Source organism: Telmatherina bonti (genome assembly GCF_933228915.1).
Source record: "Telmatherina bonti genome assembly, chromosome: 20".
Classification (NCBI taxonomy): Eukaryota; Metazoa; Chordata; class Actinopteri; order Atheriniformes; family Telmatherinidae; genus Telmatherina; species Telmatherina bonti.
In genome coordinates, this window is record NC_136618.1 from 27,086,255 (window position 1) to 27,103,452 (window position 17,198).

General features: G+C 40.9%; 1 protein-coding gene across 7 annotated transcripts in view; it reads right to left on the bottom strand.

The window, feature by feature from the left end:
- The window catches only part of arhgap21a (Rho GTPase activating protein 21a), a 108,441-nt gene that overhangs the window by 63,040 nt on the left and 28,203 nt on the right, over positions 1-17,198 (bottom strand). For 4 of the 7 annotated variants that reach the window (XM_079259810.1, XM_079259811.1, XM_079259812.1 and 1 more), the window contains exon 1: positions 226-673. The exons of 2 other annotated variants lie outside the window; for them this stretch is intronic. In XM_079259810.1, coding sequence (XP_079115936.1) covers positions 226-537 — 312 coding nt within the window. In that variant the 5' untranslated portion in view covers positions 538-673. Of the gene's footprint in view, positions 1-225; positions 674-3,029; positions 3,048-17,198 lie in introns of those variants that run through there. One more of the 7 variants, XM_079259816.1, reaches the window with a different exon arrangement.

A 17,198-nucleotide genomic window follows, 5' to 3' on the forward strand; every position in this document is an offset into this window, starting at 1 on the left:
AGTGAAACAGGACGACCCTGCTGCTGCAGAGCAGGATGACGCACACCAAATTCCTCAGACAGCACAACAAAGTGTAGCCGCCCCTAACCTCTCCTCCCATCTCAAATGTTTCCAATGTAAACCTCGATGCCTCTGCCAGTCTCTGACACGTCCTTACAAACGTAACACAGTCTGCTCTGTGCAAGGATGCCCTCCACCTCACATAGAGACCTGTCCGCTCCTTACCCGAGATCGGACACAGTTCTTCCTGGAGGCTTCCCGGAGCCGAGCCCAGGAAACGCTGCGGTTGGGGCTGGTGAGGCCCAGCTCCACCTCACCCCAGTAGGCACGGGCCAAAAGCTGGAACCAAAGACAGTATGGCTCCGACAAGCAGCCGTCCACCCCGGCCAGTCGAGCCCAGGGGCAGCCTCCAGATGACAAGGAAGAGGAGAGGGAGCAGCAGTCTTCTGCTTTCACATCCACATCCCGCAGGTCAGGGTGATCCTTCAGAGGAACCGGCTTACAGCCCGGTGGAAGCCCGTTCCTCTGGGCCAGCATGGCATAGCCAAGTCTGAGGCGGCGGGTCTAGGTGGTCCAAGGGATGAACACTATCCTCAATGCCACGCTTCTCTCTCAACGTCTTCTTCCCAACTCTTCTTCTCTTTCTGAGCTGTCAAAGTTTCAAGCCGAGCCTGCTTAACTCCACCAGTCCTCCTCAGTCCGTGTGTCCTGGTCTCAGTTCGGAGAAACAGGGCCGTTCCTCTGAGCGTCCCACAGACAGATGATGTTTCCACTCAGCCGGGAGGAGAGCAGCAGCGGAGTGCACTGCAGAGAACCCAGGCCGACTGACTGACGCACCCACCCACTCACCACACAAAACTCTCTCTGAAGTATGCACACACACATTCGCATACACACACCAAGCAGCCTGAAGTGAATTTCCCTCCTTTCCTGTCTCCTTCATCTGCCTCCCTCGCTCTTCTGCAGCGAGCCTTTTTTAAAAAAAACTTGTGTCTGAACGCCCGCCAACACACGCGTGGACTCACACGTGCCGAGGCTGATCGATTAATCACAACAACAAACGAACGGAGAGAGGAAGGTGCACAAATGAGTGCAAGGTGAGAAATTTAAACATTGAAAAAGACATTTCTTTTCCTCTGCTAAGCTGCTATCAGACAGGAGCAGGAATAACTTGGACTGTTTTCACAGCGAGTGGAAGTAGTCAAGAATGTCACATGTGGGTAAGGAAGCATATGGATGCTGTGAAATGTATAAGACACAAAAATGCACTTCTAATCCACCCACGTTCGAAAGCCTGCAGCTCATCTGGCAACTACAAAGGCCTAACGCCTGAGTGGCTCACATGGTGGTCAGAGGGAACACCACGAGCCACATAAAGACGCTGCATGTTGAGCTCTTATTTATCTACAGTACAAACATGGTTATATAAGGATGAGTAACGCTACAGATGTCATTCACGTGTAAAAACTACTTTGAGGGCTCGTGTTTTGATTGGTTTTTACACAGCTATTGGTGTGAAATTCACCTAACTCGACAAACCTTCCACCTTTTTGACTGCAGATCCAAACAGATCAGCTTTTTGTCCATTTCACACACATTTCACCCACCACAGCAAAGATCTACTCACAATCTTCTTTATAGGCACTTGTAGGGCCTACTTACAGACTAAAAAGGTCATTAATAAAGTAAATATATGACGTAAAGACAAGCAAATTGTTGCCTGAACCGCAAAAGAATTAAATATCAGATTTTTATAAAAATCAGCTTATAACTACATTTATTTAGGTCTGGATGATTAAATAACATTTAAGGCATCTTTAGCATCATCCAATCCAGAGTGACCAGAACCAAGTACCTGTAGAGGATTGAAGAGGACAGCATGACTCTTCTTTAGGGGCAAAGCTGGACGGAATAAACCATTAGAAAGCAGGATAACCAGTGTAGCTGCATAGTTAATGTGCTTCCTTTGTTACCTCAGCAACTGATGAAGATATGCTGATCAATTCTGGACATACAAATCTGATCTGATCTTAAATTTAAAGTTTTTTATGAAACATTACTGCAGAACTTTCTGAAAATAAACAAGACAGACGAATTAAGTGAGTATCTGTATCTGTTAAGTCTTATTTTTTTGTTGATTTCCAGTCAATAAAATGCCAAAAAGTGTTGAAGTTTCCCATTTTAATTGACACATTTATACTTTATGCCTCTTCTTCGCTGTCCAGTTACTCGTTCCTTTCCAAGCAGAGCTTCACCTGATTTCATCATGACTTGATGTTACTAAAGGGATGTTGATTCCTAAGAACATTTGTGCATCTATTGCATATAAATGAAACAAGATGTCAGCAAATCAAAGCTCTCATAAGCTCAATTTCAGGTTTTATCTGCCACTAATTACTGGATTATGTCCTCCCATCTGTGAGTCTGTGGATTTTGTCTTGCATTAAATATCTGGTATTTCCAAATACGGGAAATGTGCAGATGAAGACATGTTATTTTTTGGTTGTTTTATCAGTTGTGTTAACATCTTGTGAAGACAGAGCTTCTTTCCTCCTGTAGACAGCAACCACAACACTCAGTTTGTAGAATTAGGCACAAATCCTGGCACAATTATTTGAAACATCTTGAAAACCACAAAAATATAAGGGGTTTAAGTAAAACACAATTACAAACTTGTTTTAAAAACGTTGCAGCTGATAACTATGTATATTTTCTGTTCCTTTTTTCTCCTGTAACGTGTCCATTTTACCTCGGCTGGCAGCTTATTGCAGGACAGACTCGTTATGCAGGCCCATTTTCTACAGGTTAAACAAAGATCTCGGTCTCTTTCTCATTCCCTGCGGGACTTTTACACTCCCATCCTCAATCTTCATTTATTTTTTGTAAAAATAATTTTATTTTTATCAATTAATTTTTTTTTTAACTAATCAATGTGATTCCTGTTCTTAGATATCTCTTGTCCTGTCACTTCTCCTCCTGCAAGCCACTACCCCTCATCATGGCAGACGGTCCTCAGGCGAAGTCTTTACTTCTTGACTTTGCTCGTCCACGACCCGCCATCATGTCATCGCTCGGTCCAATTACTAAAAAAAAAAAAAATACTCTGAATCAATCTAATAAAGAAAAAAAGAACTATGTTGCATTATTTAAATGATCATTTATTAATTTATCTAATTTTAGTTTCTACTTTGCTGAATTGTCAGATAGCTGCAACACTGTTTATTTATATTGTTATAAGATTTTATCTGAAGATCTGAGTTTACTTAGATGGTGAAAAATATTTTTTGTTGCTTCTAGTTCAGGTGGTGTCAGGAAACCTGATTCTCCAAAGTGCTCCGACTTCTGTAAGCTTCAGGTGAAACGAAAATAATTTATAAGCTGCACAATCCTACTTTATGAAAGTCATAATAATTACTTTTGACACCTGATCCCTCAAACTTTAAACATGTCCCATTGTAACCTATGCGCTTGCATACACCCTACCTTCCTGCTGAGGACAATTTGTTCCCAATAACTGATTTAGCACCGACATAAAACTAAACTCTGAATCCAGCTGACACACACCTTCATACTTTAACAATGGAATAGCTCCTTCATCCATCTCAAAACTCAAAAAAGGTCTGGTAACTCATTTTATTTCAGGAGCAGAGATGGTTGAGAGCTGCATGGACACAGCTCTGATACCTTTTAGCTCTTCTCTCTGGAGGAGTCGCAGCACCACATCATCAGTTTAATATTTAATCATATTTTCATCTGCAGGGTGCATTTGTGCTGCTTCAACGGACTTCCCTACTGCTTCAAGTCTTCTTAACAAATGTTAAATAAGTCTGTAACACTTTAAAACAATTCCAAGGTATGTCAGAAAGACTATCCCATAATCAAGATAATGCATGCTGCTTGCATCAGCTGATGCATGGCAGGTCTGAAGTCCACTGGATGAGTCTATTGGATGGTCAAAATCCAAAACAGTCTATTTATTTCTGAGGAATATTTGTCATCAGAGACTGCAGCGGCCACGAAAGCAACATCAGGAACCCAGTCGTGGAATGTTCCCTCTGAGCGTTTGGCTATGAGCAGCTTGCTACCACACTCACTTAGCTCAATATAGCATGCGGTATTCTGTACGGAAAAGGCAGCAGAAATAGAAGCCGCCAAACAGCCAGCTGAGACAGTTGTCTTGTGGACGCCAGGACAAGGATTAAGCCTTACGAGGACGGCTATATATATGAGAACCATGCAGTTTGTGTTTGTCCACCACATTGCTATTTGAGGTCCAGTTTCCAACCAAACAATGCTTCACTCAGATTGTTATAAGCTTTCAAACCACATCGTATATGTCTCGGAATCCCCGCAAATCGAAAACACATGATTAGAGACATGATGTGTTGGCAGGAAAATGCGTTTGGTGCCATGCAAACAAAAACAAGGCGCGCCACCCAGAAACTTGTGCAGTTACCAGGGCAACAAACACGACCACAACAATCCTGTCCGGAGAGCGCTCTCTGTACACTCATGTGATTTCATGGTTAGTGTGTGTGACCGTGTTTATGTGTAGATGAACATGGCTGCAAGCGTCGTGAAGAGCTGCACACATAGGCTTCACCTCAGCCGTCCATCTCGCCTCCTCACTCTGGTCAACAATGGTCCGGCAGATTTGCCACACACTGGATTAAAGAATGGGAATGCTTTCTACGGCTCGATGTGCACACACAGAGCAAAAGAAGAGAAAAGGATTTGTATGTAAGCTCTTGACTTTGCTTTGTTTTACCAGCAAGGGAATCTGGGTCATGTTTTCACATCAGGGTAGAACTTCTAAAGCCTCAGGGATAATTCAGTTCATCTCAGGTACTGTAGTTAAACAGAGGAGTCCGATTCTGGGAAATTGCTGATGAAATGTAAAAGCTTTATGAACTGACAACAGAATATAACTAAATAACCTGAGAACAATCATTTTGGTCTTATTTGAATTCTATAAAGCTGGTCTAACTATTTTATTGTTTGTTTATTGATGCACTGTGATCCTGGCTCTCATAAACATGCAGATATGTCACTTAATGCGATGGAAAGTTTAATAAACTACATGCAGATTTTGTGGAAGAAAAAATAAACTACAGTCTTGATTCATTCATTGGTTCATTTTTAAAGTAAAAATAAAATAAAAAAGACAGAAAAAAAATAGAAAGAACTATTTTACATAGCCTAACATAAAGTCCCTACAAAGCTTGTTGGGTTAACCAAGCACACAAAGTCCAAAAGCATTAACTTGCCTTGATATGAAACCGAGAGAAGCTGGAACAGGTTAATGGGATGCCGGCCATGTTCAAACACACCATAAAACAACTCTTTAACACCAAGAAGGAAAATGCTTTGAAGAGGTTTATGAGACAACACAAAGGTGTAAACTCAAAGGAACACTATCCCTCCACAAAAAACCTGGAACAACAAATTGAACCAGTGCAATGGTTGCCGAAATCCACTCCGTCATGGTGACAGAAGCCTGTGAAATTCTACCAGTGAGTGTGAAGGCCGGAGCTGTGAATAACTCGCCATCAGATGAAGGGTTAACTGTCCTTTACCGTCAACACGTGCGTATGGTTTTGTGGCTTGGCTCAAATTAAGAACCAAAAACAAGCGCCTGACTGCGGCTGTGGTGAAATATAGGGATGGGAAGCTCAAACACTTGTTGGGATCTTGCGTGGTGCTGTTTAGGGCTGGGCGATATGACCAAAATCTCATTTTGCTCTGCTGCAGTGTTTGCGTCTGGAGTTTATTATGAGCTTTTGCCACCACTTGACGCTGCTTTTACAGTGTTTGCTCGTTGACTATTCTTTATTCTATGTTCTTTATCCGGATTCTTGCGCAGGTGATAAAATAAGTTGGTTGTGTTGGAGTCCGTTGTTGGGACTGAGCTAGTCTGTTGTCGGTCTTTTTATATCCAAACCGCATCCATGCAACAGAAATTTCCCCTCTTATGAACAAGCTCATCGGTTTGGGTTGGCTGGTCATCTTTTAGCGAATTACCCTGCCCTGAAACACGTCTGCTACCGTCTTTCTCCATGTTTGTTTCTGTATTGCAGCGTGCCGTAAAGCACATCTTGACATAACATACTGCAGTAAAGCACCATATTGTGGTGTAAACGATAGAGTCTCATATGAAACAACTGGTATTTTCTATCACCCTAAGGATATATACGTCATATCGCCCAGTCCAAGTGGTGTTATGGTCACTCAAGGCTCTTAAAGATAAAAGTTCTTTAGTGGTGACCTGAAACACCAAAACAGACAGTGTCAAACCGGTTTGTGGATTTGGACCGACTGAATGAGTTGAAACTTCTCTGCCCTTCACAGCCAAAGCTCAATGCCAGCACCTACTGCATAAACACCCTAAAAGCCAAAAAACATCTGACAGACAAAGTTTAGTTTGTTCAGTTGTGAAACTCATTTCAGATGTTTATATTTCTGGAGGAACACAAGCCAATGAAAAGCAGGCTGTTTCATGGTACAGTTTATGATGTATTAGATGGTTATCTGCAGTGCCGATTTGTGTAGCAAAGGAAAAAAAAGGCCTGTAAGCAGCTGACAGGATCTCTGGATGGGGATTAAACACATAAGGCAGCGACAAGGCTCCAAAAACTACAATAAGTAATATTGAAGTCTCCAGTTGCTGTGTGACCAGTTCCATGTATGTGCGGCTGTGAAAGCGTGTCTTTGTGTCTGTGTGTGGCATGGAGTGGAAGAAGAAAGTCTTGCAGGAGGATTAGGCTTGATTCAGGGGTGGCTTTTCAAGACTCCTTGTGGGTGTGAGATCTAATCTGGACATGCTGCATCTGAGCTCCACGAGGTATGGCTTACTGTAACAAAGAACTAGCTAATGAGGGCCAGGGGACAGACGGCTCCCACTATTCCCCTGCACACCCATAAAGCCCTTCTTCATATGGCCCACAGGGGGGCACAGGGGGGTATGAGCACCACAATCAAAATCTGTGTAAAGGTGACAAACTGCTGGTGCTGATCGGGCAGAAATAAAGTAAAACTGGGTTCAATTTGTGTAGGGGGCAATGGGTGTAATCCAAATGAGGGTTTATAATATAATTTTACAGCATTCTCATCTGTCAACACACTTGATGGAGAAAGGGAGGGAATCTTGTGTGTATTTGTTCAGGCAGAAAAAACAGACATTAAAAGTGAAAAAAGAAATTCTAAATGTATAAATAGTGAGAGTACAGCAAGCCAAGGGACTCAAAGTCTGGCTACAAGTCAAACTTTTACTCCTTAGTTTCTAGAAATTTCCAATATTACTAGTGGATTTCAAGAAAAAGAAGATTGATTTCAAGAAAAAGAACATTTTTAGATCAGCTGTAAGTCTTTCTGTACATTATTCCTGCAGTAAGCAGCGAACTCTGTGACGTTATCATTCTGCTGTTGCTATTTTTATAGCTGTCAAAGAATAATAAAGGTCATAGCAGATTCTGCAGCTTGTGGACAGTGGGATGTTTGTTCTGGTGTTTAACTAAATCAATTCTTGCCTTTTTTCAGTGAGATACTTCCTGTGCAACTGGCTACAACACAAGCCCAAAGAATCATCACCCCATTGTTGTTCCTATCAACAGGAAATGTATCTTTGTGGAATAAATGCAGATTTTTCATCTTATTTCAAAAGGTACCGTTTGCAGACTCTTGGTATTTAACTTTCATTAAATTTGCATCAAGTTTCTTTGAGTGTCTTAAAATGTCTTTGTGCTTATTGGAAAACAAATGTTTCTTGACTGCTTTACTGAGCAAAAGTTAATTTATTGAGTTTAATTTTTGCACAACAATACAAAGAACTAGGGCTGGGCGATATATCGAATATACTCGAGATAACGTTGCTAGTCCCCTGTGCGAATATAGAAAATGTCTTTATTCATCATATTCGAGTATCCTGTTGTCACGCAGTTGTTTTTAGCTGTGGGCGGGGTTTTCTCCCTCCTACTCGACTCTGCACCGCTTTACACAGAGAGTTAAAGCAAGCGCACCTAGTTACGTACATAACGTGAGCTACGTGCTATGTCATGAGAGGCAGCGTGTAGCCACTGTTGCCAACTTGGCGACTTTCTCGCGAAATCTGGCGATTTTTTTTTTTGTGAAAAGCGACTAGCGACAAATGTAGCGACTTTGACTGGAGTTATTGGAGACTTTCCTGGTGTTTTGGCGACTGACTTTGAACAGCCAAATCCGCCACTGATCCCGCTCTGGATTACAGAGTGGGACGTAAATTACCAGGTTTTTCACGTCACGCAAAAATAATTAATTCTATTTGATTACATTCACAGTCTCTGTCACTTACTCACCTCATCCACTGTGTGTGACAAGCATATTTATCTAGCTCGTCATGTCTCTAGAAAGTACAGAAAGCAGTGGGAATCAAATCCTGAATTAAAAGCTGGCTGAAGCCGTTTATTGGAGACGATACGAGGACATTCTGACTGTATTATAAGACTGATTTCTACGCTAAACTCTGCGATTAAAAAAAATACACGACAACTCAAAAACGTATCCATAAAGCAAAGCCTTATAATAGTTCAACCCAAAGGAAGCTAAAACTTAAAGACTAAACTAAAAGTAAGAAAACTACACAAATAAAAAAAATAAATGTATCTCTGTCAAAGTGTATTTTTTGGGTCACTGTGCAGTCCCAAGCCCAGATAAAGGAAGATGGTAGGATATGCAGATAGCTACTCCACAAAACATAAGAATCCTTTGGTTAAATTTGATATTTGATAATCTAACATTTAATAAAGCAGGACAAAGCGGATTTATACAATGTGGTTTTAATGGTATTCAAAATAATTTTTCAAAGGGATAGACTGTTTCAGTGGCAAAAAAAGAAAAGAATAGAAGAAAAACAGTACAGGATCCTTCATCTGGCGGTGGTTTGGATACCGGAGAGAAGATGTTGACCAAACAACTGTAGTATGCAAAGTATGTCGCAAAAGTGTCGCCACAAAAGGTAGAAGTACCACAGATTTATTTAATCATTTGAAAAGTCCCCCCGTAGAGCACGTATTTTCATACGTTGCATTTATTACATCACGCAAATGCACTTTGTTTTAAAATGACACGTTTCTACCACTTTAACTGTTCAATAAATACGGTTTTGATCAATTTGCTTCGTTACAATTTCATCCTTTTAGCATGAATGTTTAAAATCAGCATTTCTTGATGCAGTTTGAACAATTATGTTTTAATGTAGACACAAAATCATCTTACTGATGTGATTGTATGCACCAAAGCATTAATTCAAAGCTAAGGTAAATATCGAGATATATATCGTATTTCGTGACATGGCATAAAAATATCGGGATATAACTAAAAGATCATATCGCCCAGCCCTACAACGAACTAATCATCACATCGGTTAACTCTTTTTTTTCCCCACTTTAATCTGAGGAGGGAGTTGGCACAAGCCTGCTTTCATTTTGAAACATATCCAACTTAAACATAAATCATAACGCAGCAACTCCAAAAGCAACCAGATTTACTTTTGGTGAGTCATGCCCACCACGTATTTATGATCTAGTGCATCACTTCTCTTCCACTGGCAAAAACAATCACCAAAATTCAGTTTGCTATGGAGACCATGTGTGTAGTGCAAAAGAAATGCAGATACAGTCAGACTTCCAGGAGGAAAAAAAAAGGAAAAAATACAGGGGATTTCCATTAAAACTGAGCAGAGGCTGAAGTGAAGACAGTGTGTGTTGGAGGACGGACAAAAGCTCAAACCAATAACGGAGGGAGGGAGAGGGGATGTTGTATGAGTTTGGTGTATCTGTGAGCTCCCTGGTGAAGGAGCCCTGCTTGATCTGGACAATTATCTCCAAAGGTCCCTAGACACCTTCAGACAAATGCCACTGCCAATCAAGCATTCAGGAGGCTGAACATTCACTCCTCGGCAGCTGTTCTGACATGGCTCGAAAAGCAGCAAATTTGTTTCCAACGGCAACCCAAGTCACACCTCTTGAATTAGAAATTTAAAAATATGTGGTGAAGTGTAATTACTGCATTTCCTCATCGCTCAGAGGGTTTCCCTCAGGGAGAGGCCGTGTTTCTCCAGAGAGGACAGACGACAAAGGGATTCTGATCATCAGAAAGTGCTAATGAAGATGCAGTTATCCTCTTGTCAGCCTGACAGAGTGAGCAGAGATAAACCAGTGTGTAAGGTCACCCACACAGGTCAACAAGCACGGTCTTATCTACCCTCACAACCCTGCTCACAATGCAGATCCAACACCTCTTCAAGATGATGCAGTTGCATCTGCCTTTTACCGTGAAACTACTTTAGATTATAATAAGGGTTTTGCGATACTTTCAGTACAAGTTACTTTTTTCCCAGATTGAAATAGGAATTAATGAAGTATTGCTACCAGTTCTTGACTGTTCTAACCCCCAGCTTAGCCATCCATCCATCGATCCATTTTTAACTACTTATTTAAAGTTGAATTACGGAGGCAGCAGCATAATCAGGAAAAGCCAGACTTCCTTTTCTCTGACCACTTTCTTGTCCAGGAGGTATCCAGAGGTGTTCGCAGGCCAGCAAAAAGATATAGTCCCTCCAGTGTGTCCTGCGTCTTCACCAGGGAACTGTCCCAGTGGGACATGTTTGGTACACTTTAAAGCTGGGGTAGGTGAAGTGGTTCCTCGTCCTGATAGTAGTCTGTACATTTTGAAATCATGAACAATAAGAAATATAGTTAGACCCCTCAGTTTACTGTAAATCTGTAAAAACTCTGACCAATCAAAACGTTCAGACCGAATTGAAGTTGTTCATTTCTTATATTTCATAAGCTTCTTCTTCAGGCTCCCCTCCTCCCCCTCCTGCAGCGCATACCTGATAGCCACATCCTGCATATAAACAGCGTGTTAGGATGAAAATAAAAAGCAGTGAAGAAGAAACTCGGAAGGCAAACATGTCTGAGAAAATGCAGGAAGGATTTTACCCGACCCGACTCGGTTTATTTGCCTCCTCCCGCTAAACAGCCGAGAAATAGAAAACTGTTGGTTGAAAACCTGCAAATAAAAAACCTTGGATGACGCAAGGAGCAAAACCAGAGGGGGAGGAGCCCAGACAGGGCGCCACTTTCAAATCTTGCTACCTACCCTAGCTTTAACAGGGAAGCGTACAGGATGCATTCTAACCAGATACTCAAGCTCTCATCTGGCTCCCCTACATGGGGTTTAAGTACCACCATGAATCTGAGAGATCCCTTGTCTGCCCCGTTCCCACGAAGGACTCTGATTTGGGACCGGAATGGTTGCTGGGGTTTGGTTTGGTAAACCCTGATCAAGTGCATTTCCACAGTCAACGGTACCCTTACCAAGGATACAAGACATAAACCCATTAGCAATAGATATGCCAGTTATGTAATTATGTGTGTCTGAGTTGTGCAGCCCCATCTTTGAACTATAACAAAGAATAATACAGAAATAAAAGACAAGAATGGGCATCCAGCAGTTTGGCTTCTTTCTTCTAGGTGTGTGGGTTTAAACAACAAAAAAAACATGTTGTATTTGACAATGGGGTTGTTCGGGAAGCTGGGTACACAGCGAATTTGGAAGTGGCCAGAAGGCGGTGACCTTGATGGTCTCATTTTTAGTTAAACAAAAGCTTCGACTCTATCTGTTGAAATATTAAGAGCTTCATTGATATTTATTGTGCTTAAAAAAAAAAGCATAAAAACAAGGAACTAACTAAATGGATAATATGAATATCATAATATTAATAGCCCAATTCACCCCTCTTGTTTGTCACTGTACACTAAGATTTGTGTCCATATGAAACCCAAAATGAACCAGCATTCACCTACACAGGACACCAGTGTTCATCCAAAAACACCATTAACCTCCCACATCTGGAAACTCACTGCAGACATCATGAATTAGACACTGAAGCATTCGGATTGCCACCTGGGCTTTTTATACACAAGAAAGGAATATACAGCCCAACGTATCCACCCTGAATGCAAACTTTGGTTTTCCAGCTGTCTGAAAGGTTCTTTTAAGAAGCAGCGTTGCTGCCGTTAGCCAAAGAGTGCTTCATAAAGAGCCCATATAGCAGAAATGTAAAGTGATCTTTGAATTCCTGTAGCTGGCATGAGGTGGGGGGGGGATATAGGTGGAGGGTTTGCTCATTCCAGACGCATGCCTGGTGGATGCATAATTATTCTGGTATAGTGACAACACGTGTGGAGGGAGAGCAAGACCCAGACAAACTCATGAAGCAGAATAAAACTTCATGCATGAAGATGTTGACTCCAGGTTTCTGTTGCGTCTGATGGGGAAAAAAAAAATCAGGGGGAATGAATCAGATGTAAGGCATGACACCCTTTTAAAGCTGAAATTAGATTTCAAGGAATGGTGAAACCATTTAACATGTATGCGTCATGGACATTAAATAACAGTCTCCAAGGAGATGATGAATTAAGAATTCCAAACTAGCCTTTTTTTATTGGTTTATTTAGGCAAAGATCTTACAAAGGGTGTGTTCTGTTCCCATCTGGCTTAACAGTCACAAAAAAGCCAAAGAACTGAATGATACAGTTTCTTCTACCATCTGAAAATGGTTACAGGTTGTGACGTGGTTTTCTAACACAACGGGAACCAAAACTACAGACAGAAAAGAGCCAAATGAAAACATGGAAAGCAATCTGAATGCTCTACTGTTCCTTATATAACAGAATATGACACGTAAATAGCATCAGAAAGGTGCTGTGAATAAGTAAATATTTCCCACCAATTTACACAAAGTGCATCATTCAGTAGGGATGTGGTTAACAGAGAATGGGAAGTTGACGTCATGAGTAGGACTGTTTAGGCGACATGTATTCCCAGTCTCTGAAGTGGTCTTTCGTTTGCACAGGTGGGGTGGGAATCTTTAGACATCTCATATTTTTAACATTATACACGTGATGGTTAAACAATTATCAATGCATTTGGATGTATTCTTTGACTCTGCTTATGAATAACTATTAATTATCTACAACAGGGATTACCAACTCCAGTCCTCAGGGGCCACAGTCCTGTTGGTTTTACATGTGCCACAGCAGCAAGACTAGGGCGATATGTGATATGTGACGATTTTGTCTCGATTTGATTACGTTTTTTTGTGCCAAAGTGCACGATTTTTTGATATAGCTGATTTTTGAAGACAAAAAAAAAATGTTTAAAACTTTTTTTTGCTCATCATTTTTTCTTCATTTCAATTAGGAAAAAACAACATGGAAGCCATACCATCACTCTGCTGCTATAATGCCCAAGAACTTTTGATTTTTCAATTCGATTTTCCCACGCTAGTAGATGTAGACAAATGAAGAAAAATGACGAGCAAAAAAGAAAAAAAGTTTTATACATTTTTTTTTTTAAATCTACAAAAACTAGCAATATTGAAGAATTGTGAGAATCACAATTTAAATAAAAAAGGCACCCAAAAAAATCGAAGTAGAATTGAATAGGGACAAAAGCATATCGTCACAGGCCTACCATCTACCAAGCAAATACCAAACATATCTACACTAGCATCCAGCTCAGCTATTCCAGTCCACTAGTGAAATATTCAAGGTGTCATTCAATATTCATAAGTGACTGGTGAGATGCTACAAAACTCTAAAAATACCTACAAATGCGTAACAGAATATTAAGTATTCATGTTGGTATGAAGCCTTTCGCCAGTCTCGTGACCGCTTCCCTCACGTGCAGCAGCTGCATGATGCAGCAGCCAAAGCAGCAGCTGCTGTTTTCTTGATTGTTATTATTACTGTTGGATTGACACAAAGCTGCCTCGCTCATTTTCCAACTCGGTCTGACTTTTTCTGATCTCCTTTAGCTGTAATTTAACATACCTATAATCTATATTCAATGCAATTTTGAATTTTGTTTGATTATTAAAGCAAATTCTTCAAAATATGCAACCACTGTCTCATACAAGGTGCTAAGGTTCCCATTTTACTCAAAAAGACTCATTTCTAATTAAAGGAGCTAGCAGACTAAACTGATAAGGAGATTTTGAACAGTCCACCTTACAAATGATTAATATCTCTTCTGTAAAAATAAATATAAAAGTTAAAGTCGTCCATTGACCCATTCTTCCAACGGAAGATAGCAAGATAACCTCATTTAAATGCAAAATATGACCAGGGCAAAAAAGCCATGTCAGTTCAGTCCACATGCTCTTTTCATGTCATGCCCTGGTAAATTGTGGGTGTGTGGTCAGAAGCACTCAATATTGTTTTCCAACCTAATGCAGTAGCAGCCATTATTAGTATCACAGGCCAAATCCTTCCACAACATGCAGCAAGCATAAAATATATTAGCTCCTGCAACACAGACAGCATAAAGACAAAAAAAGATTGCACTGCAAATCAACAAATTACCATTATGCCTGACAATGTTACCAATAAATGTGCATATAAAATACACATTTACCTGGTGTGGGTTTACCTGCGTGTAAAATTTGAAGACTAAATGATTGATTGTGTAGTTGATCACATAGAAAGAAGGTTCCCAGGGTTATTCCTGCAACAGTGAACACATTTGGACTTTTTGTCAAATGTCACTAATACTAAAGGGACATGGTGCCAAGCTGCATTTTCTTTGATACTTACCAACAAAAAAATAGCATTTTACTGCAGTTTCATCCTCATTTCTGTGTTTATATTTACTTCTGGTAGCTTTAAAGCTCACATAAAGGTACACACTGATTTAAAAACTGTTAAAACACATTGCGTTACAACTGCGGTATTTAGTGGACTGTAAAAGATTTGGTAAGGGACCAATCTGGTATTAGTTATGAAGAGAAGCACCATGCAGTGGAGCCAACAATGATGAAGGCTATGGGACACACCCTTTAAACAACACACACACACACACACACACACTCAGAGCTCTCAGCTGACCAAAAGCTGTACATTACACCACTATTAGAGAATTTGATGGAGAACAGTGACAAATAATTAGAGAGAAATGCATAAGAGTTGCCTCTGTGTGTCAGTGTGGGTGCTCTTAGCGTCAGAGTTGATATTTAGGCGGAAGCATAGACAATCTTTATTCCTTCACTTCCTATCGTCCCTCTGTTTTTTGCCAATGGGTGTGTCCTCCGGACTGCACTTCATCAGACCTTCTAGCTCAGCCACAGAGGCTTCATCAATTAAGATGTCATGGTCTCTCTATGACATCATTTTGCATCACATCCAACTGACTCTGGTGTCGTTGGGCTGAGAAGTCTCAGCGAAAACCACAGTTGATGCACGGTTAAGCTCCAACGCGCCACATAAGCCTGTGTCATGAAAGAATAGAAAACCGCTAAACTGTTGTGATGTACTAAATGAAAAACTCAAATGTCATGGCCTTAGAAAAACATAATAAGATTCCTGGGATGGGATCACACAGTGTTATTTTATCTCTGTGGGAAAAGATTTGTACCAGTCAGCTGCTTTTATGATGTTGCAAGGAAAGGAAGGCATTCCTTCTGAGCTCATTTAGCAGCACAGGATGCAGGTCGGATTCTGTGCATCATCATGCATGCCATTTTGTCTGAGCTTCTGTCTAAACAAATCCAGTTCCCCTCTACTTTAGTACTGGATTTGAAGGTATGGACTGGGCTGGATGTGGATGGGGACTGAAGCTTTAGTGTCCTCAGAAAGAAAGGGAGTGTAAGGAGTCATTAGTGCAACTCTGGGTGAAATAAGGGATAAAGTAAGAGTCCCAAGAGGTGATGTGGTCAGATAACGTCTGAAGGATTGCGCAGGGCGGGGTTTAAGAGAGTTCATGTGACCTGCTGCAACAGACACAGAGACAGACATGGGATTTCTACAGGGTGGGGCAGGTGCGACTGAACAGTAATGTGCTGTTTTAACTGAAGGGGTGGGGGAGAATGCCGTCTTTCAGCTGAGCTCCAATGTCACTTGGCTGAGAAGAGCTCGCTGGCTGATGCCATTTGATGTCTGTCAGCTCCTTACCAGGAACATGGAAATTATTGACCAACATCTGCCTTCCTTTTGGATGAAAAACCCATTTCCTTTCATTCAATCGCATGAATTTCACAACTGGATCAAAGCCTTCTTTCAGTGCTGAGTGTTTACCCAAACAGCATCTTGCTTACTGGCTGACATCAGAGGCTCTTTCCAGCTACAACAGTTCCTGCTTTTCTTAGACTAGTTACATTCTGCTCTCTGCTAGCCTAACAAAACCCAGTTATGTAATAAGGACGTGGGCCAGATGAGTTGAAGAAAAGACTCTTTAGCTCTCCACCTCTCTGCCTGCAGCATGGAGCAGCTCAACCATTATTCACTGGAATGTTTTCCTCCTGTGTTTGTCCAGGGGGGCTGAGACCCTGAAGCCTCAGGGCTGACGAATCAGTCCTCTGTGGGTCTGTCTATGTTTTCCTAATCTGGAGTAAATGAGTCCAAGTTGACTGATGAGCAGCCCTTTGGGGAAGCCACTTAACGAAGACATTTCTAATTCATTTCATCATGATGCACACCCCTAAACTCAAACATTCAAAACCAGGAAAAAAAAAACATGCTAAACAGATGTGGTTTTTAATCTATATAGGGATTCATTTTGGTTTAGTCAGCACAGGAAAAAGCCATCAAGAGAATGTAGCCGCGCACCAGCAAGCAACAACATAACTAAAGAAGACAACTTGGACAGACTCTTTGAAAGTTGCACATCTGTTGTCTCATGTTCTGCATGTCCTCAAACAAACCAGAAGTAACTTCATGAGTCTATTCTTTTTATTCAGAATGTACACAAACAATAAGTAAAGAGAGAAGTTTAAAACATATTTTTACATAAAAAGGAATTTATTTGAGCTAAAAAAAAAAAAAATTAAAAAAAAAAGAAGAAGAATAAATAAATAAATTTGTGCTCTTTACATTTAGCAGGTCTGGGTTTTATCTCCCCAAATGTCTGTCTGCTTATTCTGTGTTCACTGCCCCCTTAACCGAACTCAGATATGTCGATTTAACCAAAAAACAAGCTAAACAAAAGTTATACATGGTACTAGATGGTATACAAATCTAACCAGTCTCAGTCTGAACAGTCATGTTGCCTTTTATCTGACTGAAGTAAGACAGTTCCTACTGGAGGATTCTCTGCTGGTACGCAGCGAGATCCAGTCGGGTTGTGAGCATATGCTTTTGTCCTGATTCGATTTAATTCTGATT